Consider the following 21,102-nt stretch of genomic DNA (forward strand, 5'->3'; position numbering starts at 1 on the left):
GAAATTACACTAACAAAATAAAACTGTGATTTATTTATTTTCACCTCATCCCACAATCATTTCGCGAGCACATCAATGTCTCCAAAGTCGTTGGATTAAGTCTACTAAGACGAGGACCAACTATTCTTCTACTATTGCTAAAAGCAGATTCAAATGCAACAGTTGACCTAGGAATAGCTAAGACTGTTATGGTTGAAGTGGACTACTGAAAAAATGAAAAATTAATAAAACTAAACCCAAGAGTATTTATATTAACATGCGGGCATGAGGCGGGTATTATAGGACCCATGACTAGACCCATATCCGTACGAGGCTGAAAAATTAGACCCGAGACCCGTCTCATGACCTATTTAGTATGTCCAAAACAGCTCCATACGCGTGGATCCAATGTGAGTCTGAGTAAAACCCCGACCCAGTGACATCCCTAACGAAGAAGCGGTACTGCTAACCAATTTTAGGTGGATAAGGTGTTATCCAATCAAATTTAGGTAAACTTTAAAATAAGAGTTATATTTGTAATTCCCACTGTCCTATCAAGAGACTAAATTAATTTTTATAAAAACAGTAACAGATAATATACGAAAATTTTAGTATCCAACCCTCTTTCAAATTTTAATTACAGCTTTCAAATGTTGTCCTACATGCGCTATAACGCATTTTCCGCAAATATGAAGGTTATTAAAAGCCAAATGTGACGTGAATAACCAGAAAAGATAATGTTATTCAAAATCATTTATTAAACTCTCCCAAATTATTCGTGCACGCATTGAATGCTTATATATCATTTGTTTTTCTACTATTAACTTGATTTATATATATTATAAAATAGAGGTATGTCTATATATATATAGAGTAGATCTCTTGTGAGACGGTTTCACTTATCTTTACCTGTGAGACGGGTCAACCCTACCAATATTCACAATAAAAAGTAATACTCTTAGCATAAAAAATAATATATTTTCATGAATGACTCAAATAAAAGATCTGTCTCACAAAATACGACATGTGAGACCGTCTCACACAAGTTTTTGTCACAAACACATATGTATATATATATATATATATATGAAAATTAATTATTAATTATTTATAAGCTAACCTCAAAGTAGGAAAAAACAAAGCGAAACCTGAATCTATGTCCTACTATGGGACATCGAATAGAGCAATGGACCCTGCAGCCATTAATTCATGCATGTGCATGCATCAACTACATGATTTATTATCAATTTTTTTTAATTATTTTTTTTCCCTTTGATCACAAGCATGCGTATATGCTTTGAATTGCATTTGAAGCGACTTGGAAGCATGGAATGAACCAAAACAAGTATTGCTTAATTTTGTATGATCTCTTCATTCAGTTGGAAACTATCTTTTATCATCAAGGGGGAAATTTTTTTTTCCTCCCACGTAGTCAATTTTCGGCGTATTCATTATCATTAGGGAAGGACCCAAAAATTACGTCGAGAAGGCCATCACAAGTTTAGAAGAGGGATTTACAAGGATATTTTGTCGAAAGAGATGATATTAGGATATCATTTAACTTTTGTAAAGGACAGATTCGAAGTTGCTGCTACTGAAATTCATAACATATGTGCTAATTTGAACTCTTTGGTATCCACGAGAGCAAAAATTAGTGGTTTACCTAGTGATATAAGCAAGAACATCAAGAATTTGAGTAAATCAAAAATTAGTGGTTTACCTAGTTTCCATAAATTTTGTAAAGCGAATACGCATTAGAAACAGCTAGTAATGGGGCTAGAGCTCAAGATTTACAAACTTGGAAATAGACATTTAGTGAAAAATACCTCTTTCAAAATCTAGAATTGCCTCAGAACCACTCATTGTAATTAATCAAATATACGAAAAATTCCACTAATTTAACCACAACTCGAAACTAAATAAATAATTTTTCTAATCACATTTAAAGTAAGATTTCATAATTTTATGCTCTACCAATTCAATTATTTTTCATCATTTCTTTATTACATGTAAGATTATATATATATATAGCCTATCGTTTCCTTAACTTTTAATTAATCAACACTTAACTCTTTGAAAGTTTCACATGCAATGGTTTTTAATTCATGAATTATTATTTTTTGAGCAATTTTGTTTTGTTTTCTTTTTTTGGAATATATTTTGTACAAGGAGATTAATGTGTGTGAATTTGCATTGGATGGATCATTGTGCATGCACATCTTTCATCCGTATCTGTTGCATTTAATGCTATGGTTTGGCGATGACGAAATTATAAAACTGTTTGCTTTTCTTTCTGATTCGTGAACAATGGCAAGTTTCATATCACCACCACATGGAAGATATGCATTTATTCATAAAAATGGAAATTTGTGTGACATATACCCTTTTTTTTATTGATCGAATTCGTCTTTTATTTATTTATTTATTCATTCATTTTCTTTGGTTTAATTTGAATGAAAATAATAGATTTTGAGGAAAAGTTGACTTTTACCATAAAAATCTGCATAAGGTATACACTTTTACGATTACTCTCTCCATCCAAAATATAAATATCACATTTTTTTCATTGTCTCAAATACATAATATAGTTTCCATATTTAGTATTATTTTCTCTATTATTTTACCAGTCTACACTCGTCATTAAATATATTAACTTCTTCCAACAATTTTTTTATCTTATTAAAACATTCATTCGACAATGGTAAAATGAGATTCTTTTGTAATTATTTTTTTCAATAGCTTTTAAAATTCGTGTGAAAATACATACAAATCTAAATATATGGGACGGAATGAATACAAATATATATACACAATTCGCGTAGATCTGCCAGACCATAAAAGATAATATATATATATATATATATATATACACACACACACACACACACACACACATTTTAAAAATATATTTCCAATAATAAATTAATGTCATAGCTTTAGATTTGTTCCATTTTGTAGAATCATGCATCATTAAATGAGAATAAGATAGTGTCCTATAAGTACGACTGCTATTTTTAAAATAATGCAATTGATGAATTTTACATATCACAGAAGAATGATTTTAATATAAAAGAAAATGAAGTAATACAATAAAGACCAAAAAAAAAAAAAAGCAAAACTTAAATCTGTTTCTTGTTTTTCATTACTTAGAAAAGTCAAACTTTGAACACGATCTGCTCAAAATTTTGATTCGAGGAGCAGAAATTTAATTTGTAGTACTTTTTTTTTTGGGAAAGGATTTAATTTGTAGTACTATTCATACGTTTATTAGACGAGTCATGACTAAGCCATTTGTTGGTGCAATAATTGCTGCGAGAGAGTGATCGCAACAACGTGATGTTTGGATTATTATGTGGTTTAAAATTAGAATTTTACGGTTACGATAATTATAATTTTGAAAGATGACAAATGTTCAATTCGATAATCAGTATTATAACAAGCTTCTCTTGTTTGTTTCTCATGGATTTCAAAAAGTGTAATTATCGAGGAATTGTTGAGATACAGTGATTTTCCTTGCTGAGAAAACGATCAAACCATGAGTAGTAAAGTTTAAAATATTGTAGTTGTGCCGTTGCTGCTACAAATTTTGGTAAAATAACATATTTTGTCCTCCAATGATTTACCTTCTATGTTTTTCTTCTATCTAACAAAGGAATGAAGAGTCGTAGGTATTTATAGAGAAATCATAATCAAATAGTCAAATGAGGATTTTTGTTGATATTTAATGAGCCAAACATCACTCAATCTGTTGGATGAAAAATAAATAGTGATTTGGTGTCATTATATTGTTGTAGACATTTTTCTATCGTTTGAGGATATGGTGTCAAAAGTGAGTTTTAATTTTGTATATTTTAATTTTTGATAATTATTGTCATTTTTTAGCGGAAGTCCTAATATGACACTGTACACATGAGTGTCGTATCGGAAAAATAATGAAAACCACATAAATACAAAAATAATTTCTAAAATTACAATCTAACAATTCTAGGAATCGGTAGACCGAATATATAGTAATAGTATAGAGTAGGTCTCTTGTGAGACGGTCTCACGAATCTTTATCTGTGAGACGGGTCAATCCTACCGATATTCATAATAAAAAGTAATACTATTAGCATAAAAAATAATATTTTTTCATGGATGACACAAATAAGAGATCAGTCACACAAAATACGACCCGAGAGACCGTCTCACAAGTTTTTGCCCGAATTATGCCACACCGCAACTTCTACAAACTCTTCGTTCTCTCCACTATTTTGTCCTCCCTTACTATAGATATTCGCAAATTCTATAAACTCAATCCTAATACAATTTATTTTGACAAAGTCTATGTAAAAATGTGGAGAAAAGTCATATATATGAGATTAATTGGCAGAAGAGATCTATCTCGATTTTGCTTGTTAATCAGAAATTACAAGTTTCCAACTGCAAATGATTATTTCCATCTGAACCAAATCAAGATTTCGAAAAGAAAAAGGGAAAATGTTGTGGATTTGTAGTTCAATTTTTTAAATTATTTCAATATATTATTGTATACAACACCGTACTATTATTAGTTTTTGAAACGTCAGACGAATGCAAGAAAGTAGTATTGGAGTTCAAAAAAGTGGGACCTTAGGAACCTGCATGGCTGACTCGAGGACTACATTTTCATGGCAAAAAACCCTTACTATAAGTACTCTCCCTTCCGCAAGAAATACCCCAATATCGCAGCTTTTTGCCCCAAATCAAATCAGGGCCCTCGTAGCTATGGTGGTACAGCTCTTCATATTAAACACAGAATCTCAACGTACAATGCCATGATATCTTCCATTCCATCCCTCAGTTTTTCAAGCTTAAAGCTTTTCTTTTCTTTTTTCTTGTTTCTTAATTTGATCTTCATATTATATGCTGCATACACGTACCTATATATGTGTATCTGTGTGTTGCTTGTGTTTGCTTCGGTGCAGATATCTATGAGCCATTCATTTTAAGGAAATGGTGCATCATTCTTGTTGTAACAAACAGAAAGTGAAGCGGGGTCTGTGGTCACCTGAAGAAGATGAGAAGCTTATAAAATATGTCTCCAATTATGGACATGGCTGCTGGAGCTCAGTTCCAAGACTTGCAGGTATATATGCTGTTAAATCCTTCACTTGTATGTGTTAATGCATCCCTTTGTACAGTCTCTCCGCAAAGAAAAAATCAATGACAGTGCATGCATCCCATGCACACACATACATAGATGTACCGCGGATCGAGCCACTTGGGAGTGCTCGTGGTGGCTATCTTTCAAGTTAAATTAATTTAGAAATTATAAACCTTTGTTCCCAAAAACCCATGTTTTAAAAAGATTTAGAACCGGTGGACCATGCAGACACACATACATAAATGTCGAATTGCCGGCGTATCGAGCCACTTGGGATTCCGTGTGGTGGCGATCTTTCAAGTTAAATAAATTTAGAACTTATGAACCTTTTTTCCCAAAAACCTACGTTTTAAAAAGATCTAGAACCGGTGGATCGAGCCACCTTGGGAGAGGGGTGGCGATATTCTAATTAGTTAAAAAGATCTAGAACTTATGAACTTTCTTTCCCAAAAACCTACGCTTTCTCCTCACTCTATGTCACATCTCCATCCCTAGAATCTGGATTCGTGCGTGTCTAGCTGGATCAAGGATTTACCAAGGAGACGACGTTCTTCAAGTATTCATAGGGGTTCATATTAAACTCGTTTTCGTAGTTTGTATAGTTTTAACAATCTTTGGATTGTCATACTAACAGCAGATGATATGTGTGCTTTATATATTTAAATAATTTAGGGCTGCAAAGATGTGGCAAGAGCTGCAGATTGAGATGGATAAATTACCTAAGGCCTGATTTGAAGAGAGGCAGTTTCTCTCCCCAAGAAGCAGCCCTCATCATTGAGCTCCACAAGATTCTAGGAAACAGGTAAAACTCTATAATTATATGGAGCAAATAACTTAAATAGGATTCATAATTTTTCTAAATTTGATATTTTTTTCCAGGTGGGCTCAGATAGCCAAACATCTCCCTGGAAGAACAGACAATGAAGTCAAAAACTTTTGGAATTCAAGCATCAAGAAAAAGCTGATTGCTCATCAGAATGATCTTTCTGATCATCTTACTGCCACATTAATCTCTCCAAATCTTACAAACTCGATCAGCAGTAGCAGAAGCAGTCACTCTTCCGATCAAAACAATCTTTACTTTCTAAATTCCATCAATAATTTGACCCCAAGTCCTCAAATCGACCGAATTTGCATCACAAACCCTCCACTGGTCTTTCAAGATTTTGATCAGGTTGAAATCAGACAACTTGATGATCATTTGATGAACTATAATGCATCAAATTTCACCATTCCGCCACCATCTAATATTCACTTCAGTTCATCTGCATTGGATATTGAGCCCTCAATTCCATTATTATACCATCCTCAATTTGTTGATGATCATCAGCAATCCCTACTAAAACCGGAAGATGATTTCATTTTTAGCACTGAAAATCTCTCAAGTCAGATGAATAATCCAAAACTTTATCAGGGTTTTGATCAAGATTCATCGTTAACGATTCCGATTCTTCCGAAACTCAGCGATCTTCTGAAATGGAGTGAGTTAGGGGTTCCCTTTTCATCTTCTTCACCAGAACAAGTTCTTGATCCGATTCTTGGGCACTCGGGTTTCAATTCTAAGTGCTGTTCACATGGCAACATGGAGTACTTTGAAACTTTCACGGAAATATTTGCTACTGCTTCTTCTTCTTACACCTCCTCTCCCATGCAGTTACCCTGATTTCTTGAACCCTAATCTTATTTCAACCAGCTCGGATATTCCATTATCGTAATCAATGTTTGCTTATCTTTGAACTTTATGAATTGATATTTAGGTAAATGGCAATTGGCAATGGCGCATTTATGGGGAAAGAGCATGTTTCTTCCTGGATTTGGATTTCACGAGATCTTTCGGAAATTAATGTATGCTCATAATTAAAGATGATATATTTTTTAAAGATATCTATATATCTATAGTATATAGTTTATTTTTATTTTAGTTATAAATATATAAGTTTGTATCGTGAATATTCTTATTTTTCCTTTTTTTTTATTTAGTTCGTGGAAAGTTGTGGGAGACGGTAGTGTCGTTTCCACATAGTTTGGCCAAGATAATTTAAGGGAAAATAATTTATTTTGGTCTATTAACTTATTCAATGTTTTTTATTTTGAACTTTTTTATTTTTGTCCACTAAATTTTCAAAAATTAGTTTTGCTGCATTAACTTTATATATATCTTCGACTATTTTGGTGTAACAAATGATATAACACCGGAAAATACTGACATGGCATACAAAAATGTTGATGTAACATCGAAAATTGCTTACTTGTTAGATGTCACGTAAAAATTAGACCAAAGTAGTCGAAAGTAAAAGTTAATGTATCAAAACCATACTTTGAAAATTTAATGTACCAAAACTAAAAATTGGAAAAGTTAATGAAAACATCATTTTTCTCGTTATTTCATTCTCATGTAGTGTTGCATTAATTATTGTAAATCATAAACATTAAATTCCAACAACTTATAGACTATTTTCATCAACTTTTAAAATTAACCAATTCATTTAATCCACTAGATTCAGAAATTATAAATATTAATAGTTATGCTTCTTCTTTTTTGGCTTTCTTAACTTTGTTCGATTGTGGTTTCCTAATTGTTTGCCCAATGGCACGGGTAGAAGAACGGCTACCGTGCGAGTTATTTCTTTATCCGAGTTTGATTTGTGAATTTTCTCGTATGTTGTTCTCTATCTTCAAAAATTCCGACAAAAAAAAAAAAACCCAATCAATTAGATTTTCATATTTAAACTTCTATTAGGTAAATTCTATTTTTCCCATATATATATCGCTCTATTTCTTATCTACAAGAAGGTTTTCCAGCCATGCATGCATGGGAGAAAGATATCGTTTAATCATTTTAATAACTAATTAGTAATATATTAGTTTAAGAACCCAGTACAAGATTTTGTGTTATACTTGACGTAGGTGTAGTCAACAATGCCATGTAAGAATTTTTAAAATTAGTTTTTTTTTTTTGAGAAATAATAAATAGTCATTTAAAATATCTATGTAGAATGAATATTCATCAAAAAAAATCTTAAAGTAGGTTTTGTCTTCTTGGTTTTTCTTCCAGAACTTAGGCTACAGGCATAGTTTTAAGGTTGAATTACGCTTTACCGTATTAATATAGAAAACTTAACCATAATTGCAAAAATATCACTCTAAATTCATCAATTTTAATGTATCTCTAAATCCACCCACCCCTGCTAACATGGAAGTGTAAGCAAACATGATAATATATATATATTTTTAATATAGAAAAGACAAATCCTAATAAAGGTCAGATATTTTCTGTCTAGCGTTTGAATATTTGCGCTAATGAGGTATATTTGTGAGAAAAAAGACAAGTTCACACAAAATGGTTAAGCAGATACATAAATAAATTCGGGTCAAAGATGAGCACATACCCAACAAGGAAAAAAATAGAACCACCACCCATTGAAAACTCTTTCAAGATTTAAGTGATAGCTTCAGAATCCTGGTTTCCTTCTCTTATTGAGTAAAATTTGAAAGGTCTAGCTATTAAATGAACTCTTTTACCAAATTAACAAACCTAAAAGTTCACAGATCAAATTCGTCACACAACCTACATGGCCTGCATTCTTCTCTGTAGTAACAGTAAAAACCTTAAGAGATACATCCAACGTCAGAAGTGAATCTTCTTTTCTTCTAAATGCCTCAAGAGGACGTGATTCTTGATTTGATTAAAAGACGGCAACGCAGGAGACATCATTATGCAGTAATCCTTGATCGACCCTTGGCTATTCGTCTGGCAATAACCCTACGCCCACCTGTTGTTGCTTTACTGGCCATGATGGATAGATAAAACAGTTGTCAACAAGAACTGATCGATTTTAGGCGGGAAAAAACTTAACATCCTGACATGAATGTTTAAAAGCAAAGGCGACTTTCTAGGCTTTGTAAAATTCCAGAGACCACTGAATCATAATCTTGCATGCTTGGATACTATCATGTGGTTCATAATTCAAAAATTTCTTTGCCGAAAACGTATCTTAGGGTAACATAATAAAATTGAGGAACCAGTGTGCACCAGTAATGTAAGGAAGAGAGAGATACCGAGCAAAGAATCCATGAGTCCTTTTCCGTTTGATGTTGCTTGGTTGATAAGTTCGCTTTGGAAATAACTGCAATGGCTCACTAGATGAAGAATCATCTCCTGTGCAAAGTATTAATAAGAAAAGAAAATATTGTACACCAATGTACGAAAAAATTCCAGAACCATTATCAACAGCGACAAGTTGTTTTTTGTTTTTGGTAAAATAGAACTTAAAAATACAAAGGACGGACAAGAAATCCGCACAATAGGAAAAAAGACAAGAAAAATCCTTGTCAACTCAAACACAAATAAAACTCCAACTTCTCACTAGATCTAAAATCGAGAAGCTCTTAAAATCTACGCGCTTCCCTATTCAACTGGATACACTAATCATAATTTTTTCCCAAACATCTTCCGCGGTGTCTTCGGAACCGTAAAAAATTCGTCTATTCAGTTCCAACCATACCGACTAGCACATACAATGTACCATTACTGTCCAAAATGTTCTAGCCCTCTTACCCAGCTTGCGTCCAAGATCTGCCACAAAAAGCTCGGGCAATGATCTCGGGACTACCCATACCAAATTCATCTCCTCCAAAGCTTTGAACCAAAGAATGCTCGTGAAAGAACACTGAATAAGTATATGATCCTAATTCTCCACCTCCTTCTGACACAAAACACACCAATAGGGCACAGAGCACACGGAGACCATTTCTTTTGCATTATACAACGAGTGGGCAATTTACCCAACAATGTAGTCCACGAGAATATTTGAACCTTAGATGGGATACGGCTTTTCCACATGACATTAAGAACGGTAATAGAGGGGAATCCCTAATCGGAAAGAAAGACTCATAGAACGATTTGACCGATAAAACTCCTGAAGGATCCCCAACCCACACCCTGGTATCTTCAACCCCCTCAACCAATCTGATACTCTCTAAAGATCCTAACAAAGAGCTCAGTACGTTCACTTCCTCATACCTCAAATCTCTCCGCAGATGCAAATCCCAAGATATAGAAGGAGCAGAGGAATAATCCTCCAACAATACTTTTCCTCAATCATAAATTAATTGAAAATACAAGTTGTTTGCTTAGTATTTTCTATTAATTTATGATTGAGGAAAGTTGTAGTAACTACCGATTTCATCTTCAGCACAACAGCTACCACACTTTTAAAGGCCACTCATGACTCACCTCAAAACAGCTTATGAGTCGCGTATAAGAAGTATGTGCCTTAACTGCAAGAAAAACAGGACAATCCCACTAAGCCCATTTCAATCATATGACCCTTGATGCATAATTCTACTCTACCGCGGTAGTAAGAGTTGTAATTGCATCACAACGATGAAAATACAAAGTAATGTGATTGATGCACATATTTTACAATCTCAACAATGTTAAGAACTACTCCACGAGTGGCATTGAATGAACCACTTCAATCTTGTACGCCTCAACAATGATAAAATTCTAATAATCTCTTCCAACATCGAGAACTGAATCTCAAAAGGTGGGAATATTTCATGGACGTCAATGAGCCAAGAACCAAAAGAAAACATCTTCACAACTTAAATGCTACTTCAGCTACACAAGAGTGCCACAAGAAATACTCATTCACCAGGGGCACGTAAAGATCCCATTTCTAATCCAACCTGAGCGTTACAATGAAATCCAAATATATCACACCAACACAGATGAACAAGCAATATCCCAAATAATTTAAACATATTGGCTACAGACAAGCAATCATGGAATTTCCCGCAGCGGTTCAATGGGTAACAACTACTTTCACAAAAATCCAGTTTCCCCAAAGTCAAGTGCCACCAATCAAATGATAATCCATATGTATAAAAGCAAGACTCATAAGAGTTCCTACAGTGCATCTCACCCATTCACCTAAGATCAATAATTAAGCTTAGAAAAAGCTGTAGCATAAATGCAGACCCGAAAAGAAACATGACCAAGGAACACAAAATTGGCTCAAAACTTAAAAACCAAAACCGATGTATTCACACACACGGGCATTTGGGGCTCTTGGAATTACCTTCGGGTAGGAAGAACGGGAGAGAAGGAATGCCCGAGGGGTAAAGGAAGCCGTTGGACGAAAGCTTTCTGATAGAATCGGCGTCATCTTGATACCGAGGAAAATGTAGCGGCGGAGGAGACGGAAGTATTCTCGGAGGCGCAGCTACAATCTCGGTGGTCCTGGAGAGAAATGGGCTGGGGTCGGTGTAGATAAACCGCTTCATCAGAAAAACTCCGGATCGAATTAGGGTTTTGGAGGACGCCATTTTTTAGCGAGGATCAGTCAGTGCAGGAGATTATAGCGGGTTTTGGATTGGAATTCTTCTATTGGCAATTTTTGGAACTAAAATTGGTATAATATTAATTTAGAGAAGAGAATGGATAAATTAAATTATTTTAGTGACATCTCAAACATTAAAGTATGAATAAATTTCTTGTGAGACATGGATAAATTAAATTATTTTAGTGACATCTCAAACATTAAAGTATGAATAAATTTCTTGTGAGACAGTCTCACGAGAGATTTATTTGTGAGACGGATCAACCCTACCGATATTCACAATATAAAGTAATACTCTTAGCATAAAAAGTAATATTTTTTCATAGATGACCCAAATAAGATATCCGACTCACGAAATTGATCCGTATTACCGTCTCACAAGACTTTTTGTTTTTGTGTTAATGTATGCCCATATAAAAGGATTTGTGGATATGGAATTTGTTTTTAGTGGATTTCCTGTTTAGCTGATAATGTTATATAGATGAATTTGGAAAATACCCTGATTCAAAATTTCAAATCTCTTTACGAATTAAATCTATTTCTCTAATAACATCTTTTAATCCAAACATATTAAAAATAAATTTTGTCACAACCCTTCTTCTTTTATGACTAAGAGATAATACTCGATCTAACGACGATTAACAAAAATTGTACTCAATTCAATATGTGATTTTGAGACTTAAATGTTTAAAAGCCCTTAGAATTAAAATTCATCAAACATATTATTTTAATAGTCCGTGTTTAGCAGACTTCTCACATATTTTCATAAGGTCTACTGAACTAAGAAAGACGGTCTCAGCTGAGTAATCAGACATTTATATTGTCTACTGAACTATATAAATGTCCAACAATCAATATCCGATTTGTTTCCTTGTATGTAAAAACATTTTAGCAGCAAATCTATTTATTAAAAGAATAATCAAATAATACAAACAAAAATATTCTTGCTGTTAAATGTCGTAGACATTAATTGATGCATACTATATTTAGAATACGAATTATATATGACATCCAGTACTATTTCTGTTATGATCATTGGTACGACTGAATTATATTCGTTCAAATCTGAACATTGGAATTCATCTATAAAAGATCATCTCAGGATTCAACAAACTCTTTAGACACTCAATCAATTAAATATCTGTTATTCTTCAAAAACTCAAAGCTTTGCTTAAAATTATTCAGGCATACGCATAAAGATTCAGACGTACACATAATGATACATAATATTTTTTTAGAGATTATCTCTGTTGAAACACTCACATTTGTTTCAAGTTTACATCATATATTTGTGTGAGTTTTACAACCGACGGAAAGAGTATTTCTAATGAACTTTGAAGATTGAGATACGGTTTCAGCTGCTAACACTGATTGATATTACTGTTATTCAGACTTAAAAAGAAAAATTTTGTGAGGTGTTTATTCACCACTCCTCTAAACACCTACACAGATCCTAGCAGCGAGCATGTTGATCCTTGCTGTAGCTGTTGAAGTCGTGCTATGATGATTGAAGGTGTTTTTTGATTGAGTAGATATGGTGGTGCAGTGTGAGCATGAAGAAGGATGCATCTCTGCTTGAAATATTGGACATTTGAGAATTTTTGGTGCATTCTTGATAATGTTTATAGACTTTCTTTATGTTCTCGATCGCCCTCTTATTTCTTTGAAGTTTTTTTTAATAACATCTTCTTCAGAGAATCATATTTGATCTTTTTGATACTCTGTATCGTTGTCTATAAAAGCTAATGTCATTTGTCCTCAATTTGTAGCCGCATTTGGTATTTTTGTCCTTTGTGTTACACGGACTGTATTGATATTGGTTCATCGATTCTAGCCAGTTCCTTCTTTAAAGTTTGGAACATCAGTGTTCAAGACATATATCTTGATTTATCAGTTTTTTTGTTTACATCAAACTTAATGTTCTGTAATAATAATAATAATAATAATAATAATAATAATAAAACACATAAAAACTGATTTATGTTGTCATTGACTTGCATCGGCATAACCCATCTGGGTATACCTAGTACATCCGTGCTCGTTTTCGATTGATGAATTTGATTTTATTGATTAAAAAAATATTCTATTTGTTTTGCTCCAATTGAGCCTTCAACGCTTCAATCACCGCTGAGAAATCGTGGTCACTCAGACCCCGTGATTTCGCTAGCTTGTATAGTTCATTTGCAGCTGCTGCAACTGGAGTTGGCTGAGAAACCGATTCAGCTAATCCTAGAGCGAGTCGAAGGTCCTACACAAAAGACACTGGTGTAAAAAACCCATCGAAAGATTCTAGCAAGAATCCGAGTACACAGTTTTAACAGAAATTTCACTTAAAAATAGCAGTGTGTTTGAGAAAATGAGTGTCTGATAGACACGACATTTACAAGTTAACGTGACATAACATTTTCCAAGATTGTGCACCTTCTGCTGATGCTTTAACGGAAATGCAGTAGGATACATAGATTGAATCATGGAAGGGCCTTTCACCGAGTACATTGGTGCACTGATGGCTCCTTGGGAGATAACCTGCACATTTGATAACAACGTGCCATTCAACCGGTTTTAACTAATCTGGTATGTGCACTATATGTCACTATCGAGGAACTATAGTTAATTGTTACAGTGAAACTTAAATATTTTAAATTGTTTGGAGCCCAAATGCTATGTTTTGGCAGTCTCAAGAAACATCGTGTCTCTACCAAGTGGAACAGAGGTCACAACGATACATCTAAAACTCCTCCCGAGACCTCTATTCCTAGGCGGGACTCTGTTAAATTTGGTGGTAATTGAAATGGTTAGCAATCGCCCGTTGTGGAAAGAATGAAAATCATCATATATTTTTAAAAAGATGAGAAGGAAAAAGAATGAGAAAACCTTTCAACTGAAGTAGATAAATAGAGCTCATACCTCCACCAGCACACTTGGGTCCAAACCAAGTTTCTCACTGAGAAGCAATCCCTCAGAAAAGGATGCCATCATACTGCAAATTGTTCGGCACAAAAAATAATTTAAAAAGGAGCAAGGAACATTCTTGAACATAACATATAAAAAATTAATTTCATGAAGTGAACAGGCCAAGAACCTTCCCATTATCATGTTGACAATTAGCTTCAATGCAGCTCCACTACCAACATCACCAAGATAAAATCTTGACTAAAAATTGTGTGAAAAAGTGAGAAATTTAATAAGACATTCACAAAGACAGAAGGAGAGAGTGTGTGATTCACCTTTCCCATGACATCTAAAAGTGGGCTGGCAGTCTCATATAGCGATCTGTCACCTGAAATATTGAAGAAGTGATTATTTCTGTTGCTGTAAGCCTAAATTTAACTGAGTATAGAACATTATACCATGATGAGGTAAAATGTGCATAAGGACGACAAATCGCTAGTAAATACGATCAAAATCAGAACCAGAAAGTAACAAAAAAATTGCATCACTTATTTCACAAACTTCAGTAGTAAATTACAAACTGTTTGTCTAGTACAGTACCAGCAGTAAGAAAGATTAACTTCCCATCTTCAGCTGGTTTTTTTGAGCCTGAAACTGGAGCCTGTAGGGGAAAAACTGTGTTGAATGCATTTAACAAGAACGAAGGAAGCATTGTGAGGACAATAGCGTGCATTAAACCATTCAATATGGATATGCAGGATCAAGAAATGAAATATTTCTATTTATCTATCAATACATACATAAAAATAAACATATGCACATGTGTGTGTGTGTCTGTAGGGGACTGCATTTATGTCAATTGTTTGCATGGAGAAGACAACATAAAACTAACCTCCAAAAATAGAGCTCCAGTAGATCTGATTTGCGTGCTTATCAATTTGGAAGTGGTACCATCTACAGTGGAGACATCTATATAGCTGCAGCACCCATGTCAGAAGTGCATGCGATAAATATCAAATTTAGAGAAAGAGGGAGGGGGGGCCTGGGAAGAAAGATCCCCAAATTGGGTTTTCGGTATCCTAAATAATGAAATTTTGGATGACTTATACCCAACCAAGTTTTCGATATCCTAAATAATGAAATTTTGGATGACTTGTACCCAACCAAGTTTTAAAGACTCAATATTTTCCATGTTTTTTGGTTATCATTGACAGTAAAATTAAAGAAAGCTAACCCTTTCCCAGGACTCATACCACTTGCAGCTCCATGCTCACCACATGCAATCTCTACCTGGAAAAAAATTTGGACATCATGGGAATTTTCCATTATCACCAACACAAAAATAAGAACCAAAAAATTTACACTCACAGCACTTTCGGGATCGGCAAGCATTGCAAATGTGATCCCACAGGAGGCAGCTACTTCCTCCGGAGTGGATTTATATCTGCACCGAACAATTTCTCAGGCACCAAGACCAATTCAGCTTATCACATAAATTGTAAAAGATATTCTTAAACACCCAAATGAAGCTTTTCAGCGTCACAAACATATAGAATTTCTTACACCACAAAGACTTTCAGAACACTGCAGACCGCATATTGACATACAAGGAAATGTTTAAGAAAGACTGAACTTGGCGAACGAATTTGAAGGGTCACTTCTTTTATCTTGAAAATTTATAATGTTTTCTTTTTGATGGAAATACATAAAGAGGTTGAATTGATGATCTATAGGGACATACTCTAAGAATTAATAAGCTCTACATTGGATAAAAAATGTCTCATATGAGCTATATAAATACTTACTGTGCACCCAATGAGATGAGTGGATCACATTTGCTTCTGGTCCTACTCCAAACCGCAACATCATATCTTCAACATCAGTTCAAGAAATTGTAAAAGTTAGAAGGCTCGTTTGCACATTACAGCTGATATAAAGTTCATAAGAAACTCAAATATTGTCTTTTGGATCTTGATAGGAGTGATCATTTTATGAATTTAAACGTTTGAAGAAACAGTCAATAACTCCTCCAGAGAAAGAGACATAAAAGTTCAAAAAAAGGAACATTGAAGCATCTATGAGAAATATTTACACGATGATTTAAAATATTGGTACTTTGTAACCAGTATTAGTTAACCATCATTACATGAAGATGCTACATATGACAAACCGGATATTCATGTACTCTGCCACCAGTGCCATGGTTACTAAAGTTTTATAGTTGAGATAGATATGACGAATTGATTAGCTATAATGAAATTCTACATGCTGATACATGGAATTTTCCACTCATATAAATAAATGGTAACTCTAAGACCATCAAAAATTCAATAACATATTCAGTTTCTGCATCAAATACACTATCATCTCCAACTTATTTACCTCCTAACTAATGCTAAAAAGAATATTCTTTTTTATTTTACTTACATTATTTCTTATCATATATTTAATACCAATTTAACAATATAAATATGGTTAATGTTTATATGATATAATTAATATTATATTATTAATAAATGTAATTATACTATTATTGAAATTGTTAATTTAATTATTATATATAGATATCATATGAATTAATACACATAAATTATTAAAATCGATAAATAACTTGAATACATAAAATCAAATAACATAACACAACTTCAACCATTTGAGCTATTATATTAATCTCATAAATGATCAATCAAAGTATTTTTTAGTGCAAAGAGAACATCTTTGTCTTTTATTTTTTTTATATCGATCGAGAAATTCTTGAAATCTGATATGCTCATCGACAACCATTTACATGTCTGAAGTCGATGTTGTGCCTCATATCTTGAATAGGTGCACTCGGGTCACGTTCATCTTCCATAATCATATTGTGCTTTATAATACATGTTATAATGCAAATGATGCTTCTGCCAAACACGTGTTAGAGATGCCACAATCCCAAATCGTGATTGAAGCCTGAAGAATGTCAAATGCACGTTCCACTTCTTTTCTGCTGGACAATTGTTCCATGGCAAAATATTTCTTTTTTAGACTATATGAATCGTTTCATAATAGTTGACCTTTTCAGATAAATACCATCAACTGAAAAATATCCCGTATCATATTCTTTTCTTTCAGTTATATAATGAGCAGAAAGAACAATATGTTGTGCAAGGTTGGAACATAGATTGAATGTCTCTAAAACATTTATATTATTGTTATTAGATCCTGACATACCAAAGTATGCATATCATATCCAAATATTGTTATCAACTAACACTTCTAAAATGATGGTTAGAAAACCACTACGACCTATATATTAACCCGTCCAAGTCGTGGGGCAATTTCGTGGGGCAATTTTTCCTCCAATGTATACAATCAAGACTTTTCAACGTTCCAGAGATTTCTCGTTGTTTACCAATACAGAGCAGTCATCCAACATCATTGGTAGTAGGTGATCTCAAGCATCACTCCAAAAAAAATTCCACTACAACTCGACAAAAGTGTTGCATACACAGAATTGCATTAGATTTCCTATTCTTATGTTTTCATTAGTAGCATATATGTGTAAGACATATGCTAGCATTCACAACATAGTTGTTGCTTTTTGATTAGTCGATTGCCTGACTAACCCTACACAATCACTTCATTGTATGAAATTAGGCATCGTGATTCTTTAATCACAACTACCATACGAATAAACAAATTTCGAGACATTCGAAATCATTGTCAGAACATTGCTTCATTATATTTTTTATTCTGAGCAAAGTAATAATTGAATAGAATACGATCGACGATTTTCCCGCCACGATGTATTACTACATAACCTGAAATTGAATCTCTGTGTGTCTCCTTGATCTTGTTTGATGATGTAGGCAGCAACAAACATCAACAAGCAATTGAAATAACTTCAAATTCTAGAATTGCTTTTTACAAAGTTGAAAAATACAAGCTCATATATCATATTTATGGCATGTGATAAAAAAAATAGAGAAATTCTAGGCTGACATCAATCTATTAACCAAAGTAACTAAAATACATGTTACAAATTTCTTTAATATCAGCCGATAATTTCTCAATATTTTTCATTATAGCCCATACATGATCAAATTTGAATTATTTATTGAACTTAGGATCTTGCATGGATTGATCTATTTCTTGATTCAACTGAACAAAAATACCCAACTCATATAAAAAATTAGACTAGTAATATCAATAATCTTTTGAGTAAGATACTTCAAATATCCTTTTCAGACGCATCACTCGTTTGAGAGTTTCAACTTGACAAATACATCCCCTTAATTTTCCAACTGCAAGGAATATAGCTTTCATGTGACTCTGCAAGGATATTTTGTTATGTACTTGTAGGTTGTTTGATTTGCTGGTGTTGTAAGTTTCTTTGACACGAGTCCAAAAATTATCTTTGGATTGGTTTATATATATAGTAGGAATTTGTGATATGTCAAGATACACATGACGTGGTAGTTTGTCTTCTTCAACATTGTAAAAAGTAGTTCTAGACTTGGATGTCAATCAACTACTTGGAACATAGAGATTATAATTGTTGGTGTAATTATTTTATTAACCAGCGATAATTTACTTGTAATGGAAAGACCATAAATTGTAATCTCATCAAATGATCAAGACTAGATGTTATCTCATCCAACAATCAATTTCTAGATAAGATTGTAATATCATCCAAAGGTCAAAATTAGATGTAATCTAATCCAACGATCAATTTCTAGATAAGATAGTAATTCATCCAACGATCATAGTCTAGGCAAGAATATAATTATCCAATGGTCATAATCTATATAAAACAATTGAGATAAGATTGTAATATATCCAACGATCAAGATTAAAGTTATCACATTCAAAAGTCAAGATTAAATATAATCTCATCCATCAGTCATTTTATAGATAAGATAATAATCATCAAATGGTCAAAATCTAGACAAGATAAGCTAAATAATCCCTGTGACGGTCAAGACCTAATGCAATCATGTCCTATGGTCATCACATACTCCTGCACATCTAATATTATCTTTAAAAACCATTATATAATGTGATCACATTATCCTACATTCCCACGCGTTTTACATTCTCACTGAGCTGAAAATGAAGTTTTATTTGTAATTGCATGCATCATCCTCTAGCACATCTTCATCGCCCGAAAATGAAATGAAAATGAAAGAAAGATGGATTGGATGAACGTTGTTGAGAATATTGAAAATAGAAGAAGAGCAATATAGAATGTTATAGCTCAAGAACAAGACTTGGTTGTTACCTACATCATCCAACCAGATTAAGAAGTCACACACAAATGTTTAATTTCAGGTCATGTAGTATCCATCGTGACCGGGAAATTGCCAATCATAATTTGTTCAATGATATAATGAAGCAATGTTCCGATGGCGATTTTGAAAGCATCGTAATTTGTTCCTTCATATAGTAGATGCGATAAAGAATCTCGATGTTTATTTCATACAACGAAGTGATAATGAGGCGGCTCGAGAGATGGACTAATAATAAAGGAACAATTGCATTGCGAATGCTAACATATGTTTTACCAACGGATGCTACTGACGAAAACATCAAAATAAGTTAATCTACTACAATTCAGTGAATGCAACACTTTTGTCGAGCTATAGTTGAAGTTTTTGCAGAGCGATGCTTGAGATCACCTACTGACAATGATGTTGCTGAGCTACTCTATATCTATAAACAACTATAATTCCTTAGAATGTTGCGAAATCTCAACTGTATGCATTGGAAATAGAAAAAGTCCCCGGCGACATAATTTAATTTAATTTAATTTATTCAAGTTATATATGAATTTTAGTAATTTATGTGTAATAATTCGTACGATATATATAATTTAATTAATATATAATAATTTAAATATTATCATAATTACATTTATTAATAATATAACATTAATTATATCACATATTGAACATAATTATATTGCTAAATTTATAGATAAAAATAGAATTTGGGTTGAAGATGATCAAACAAATATAAGATAAGCTAAAGAATTTATGCATACCCTGCTTTTACGAGATTTTGCGCCATGGGAGACCCCATAATTCCAAGACCCAGAAATCCGACGCGGGATGGCGTCTCATCTAGTTCACGCACTTAAACTTCAGAAAACAGACGAAAATTCCAAAGAATTTCATACAAAGTACCTTTTTTTAATAAAAAACAACACAAATACTACAGTCTAATGAGATTCTTGTGCGGTAAAGCAGAGCAGAATTCAAAATGCCCAAAAATAATCACGAATGGCCATAAAGGAGATTGTGAATAGAAAAAGAATTGTACATTTTGCAGTTGAGCCGGACGCCTGAGAAGAGCTAGCCTTAAAGCTGGAAGAGAATCGAAGTTTAGAAACAGGTCTGGTTTTGAAGTGGGCGGGAACTCCCGGGCAGAGTCTTGAGCACATAGCCATAGCCATGGCTTCAGAGGCTGCAGCTGTTGTGAGACAATGAAGTTCTGGAGGCGATCGAAAATGGCGCGCTTCAACAACTGCCATTGATAATCTGGATAACCTGATACGTCGCCCATATTCTTACTATCTTCCTCGTTTTTGAACCTTGTCAATTTTTCGGAGAAACTGCAATTTCATCCCCTAATTATTACCAATTTGTGATATTGACCTTATATCATTTTGGATACGTAAACATGAATGTTTTAATTTTAATCATTCTGTAATAATTTTATTCTCATCTACAAAACGTTATTATTTACATTTTTATTTATTTTAATTAATTTAAATCTCCCATT

General features: G+C 33.4%; 3 protein-coding genes across 4 annotated transcripts; 1 reads left to right on the forward strand and 2 right to left on the reverse strand.

Moving 5' to 3' along the window:
- Positions 1-4,697: 4,697 nt before the first annotated feature.
- On the forward strand, positions 4,698-7,141 carry LOC142519280 (uncharacterized). Of its 2 annotated transcripts, XM_075622256.1 has the most exons (4): positions 4,698-4,731; positions 4,926-5,086; positions 5,777-5,906; positions 5,984-7,141. In XM_075622256.1, exons 2-4 carry the CDS (start codon positions 4,954-4,956, stop codon positions 6,765-6,767), a joined length of 1,047 nt encoding a protein of 348 aa, XP_075478371.1. In that variant the 5' UTR covers positions 4,698-4,731; positions 4,926-4,953; the 3' UTR covers positions 6,768-7,141. The 2 variants fall into 2 exon arrangements, with proteins under 2 accessions (XP_075478371.1, XP_075478364.1); XM_075622249.1 differs by having other exon boundaries at positions 4,704-5,086.
- A 1,363-nt stretch (positions 7,142-8,504) lies between these two features.
- On the reverse strand, positions 8,505-11,501 carry LOC142546255 (uncharacterized). Its single transcript, XM_075653887.1, has 3 exons — positions 11,188-11,501; positions 9,164-9,263; positions 8,505-8,891 (listed from the first exon to the last, which is right to left on the reverse strand). Exons 1-3 carry the CDS (start codon positions 11,432-11,434, stop codon positions 8,819-8,821), a joined length of 420 nt encoding a protein of 139 aa, XP_075510002.1. The 5' UTR covers positions 11,435-11,501; the 3' UTR covers positions 8,505-8,818.
- Positions 11,502-13,311: 1,810 nt separating this feature from the next.
- On the reverse strand, positions 13,312-20,924 carry LOC142546263 (glyoxylate/succinic semialdehyde reductase 2, chloroplastic). Its single transcript, XM_075653898.1, has 12 exons — positions 20,641-20,924; positions 20,363-20,441; positions 16,146-16,211; positions 15,709-15,784; positions 15,575-15,630; positions 15,233-15,317; positions 14,941-15,001; positions 14,676-14,728; positions 14,531-14,601; positions 14,356-14,428; positions 13,870-13,974; positions 13,312-13,696 (listed from the first exon to the last, which is right to left on the reverse strand). The coding sequence occupies exons 1-12, from the start codon at positions 20,849-20,851 to the stop codon at positions 13,532-13,534; spliced, it is 1,101 nt and encodes a 366-aa protein (XP_075510013.1). The 5' UTR covers positions 20,852-20,924; the 3' UTR covers positions 13,312-13,531.
- Positions 20,925-21,102: the final 178 nt, after the last annotated feature.

Source organism: Primulina tabacum, chromosome 1 (assembly GCF_025594145.1).
Source record: "Primulina tabacum isolate GXHZ01 chromosome 1, ASM2559414v2, whole genome shotgun sequence".
In the NCBI taxonomy this organism is placed as follows: domain Eukaryota; kingdom Viridiplantae; phylum Streptophyta; class Magnoliopsida; order Lamiales; family Gesneriaceae; genus Primulina; species Primulina tabacum.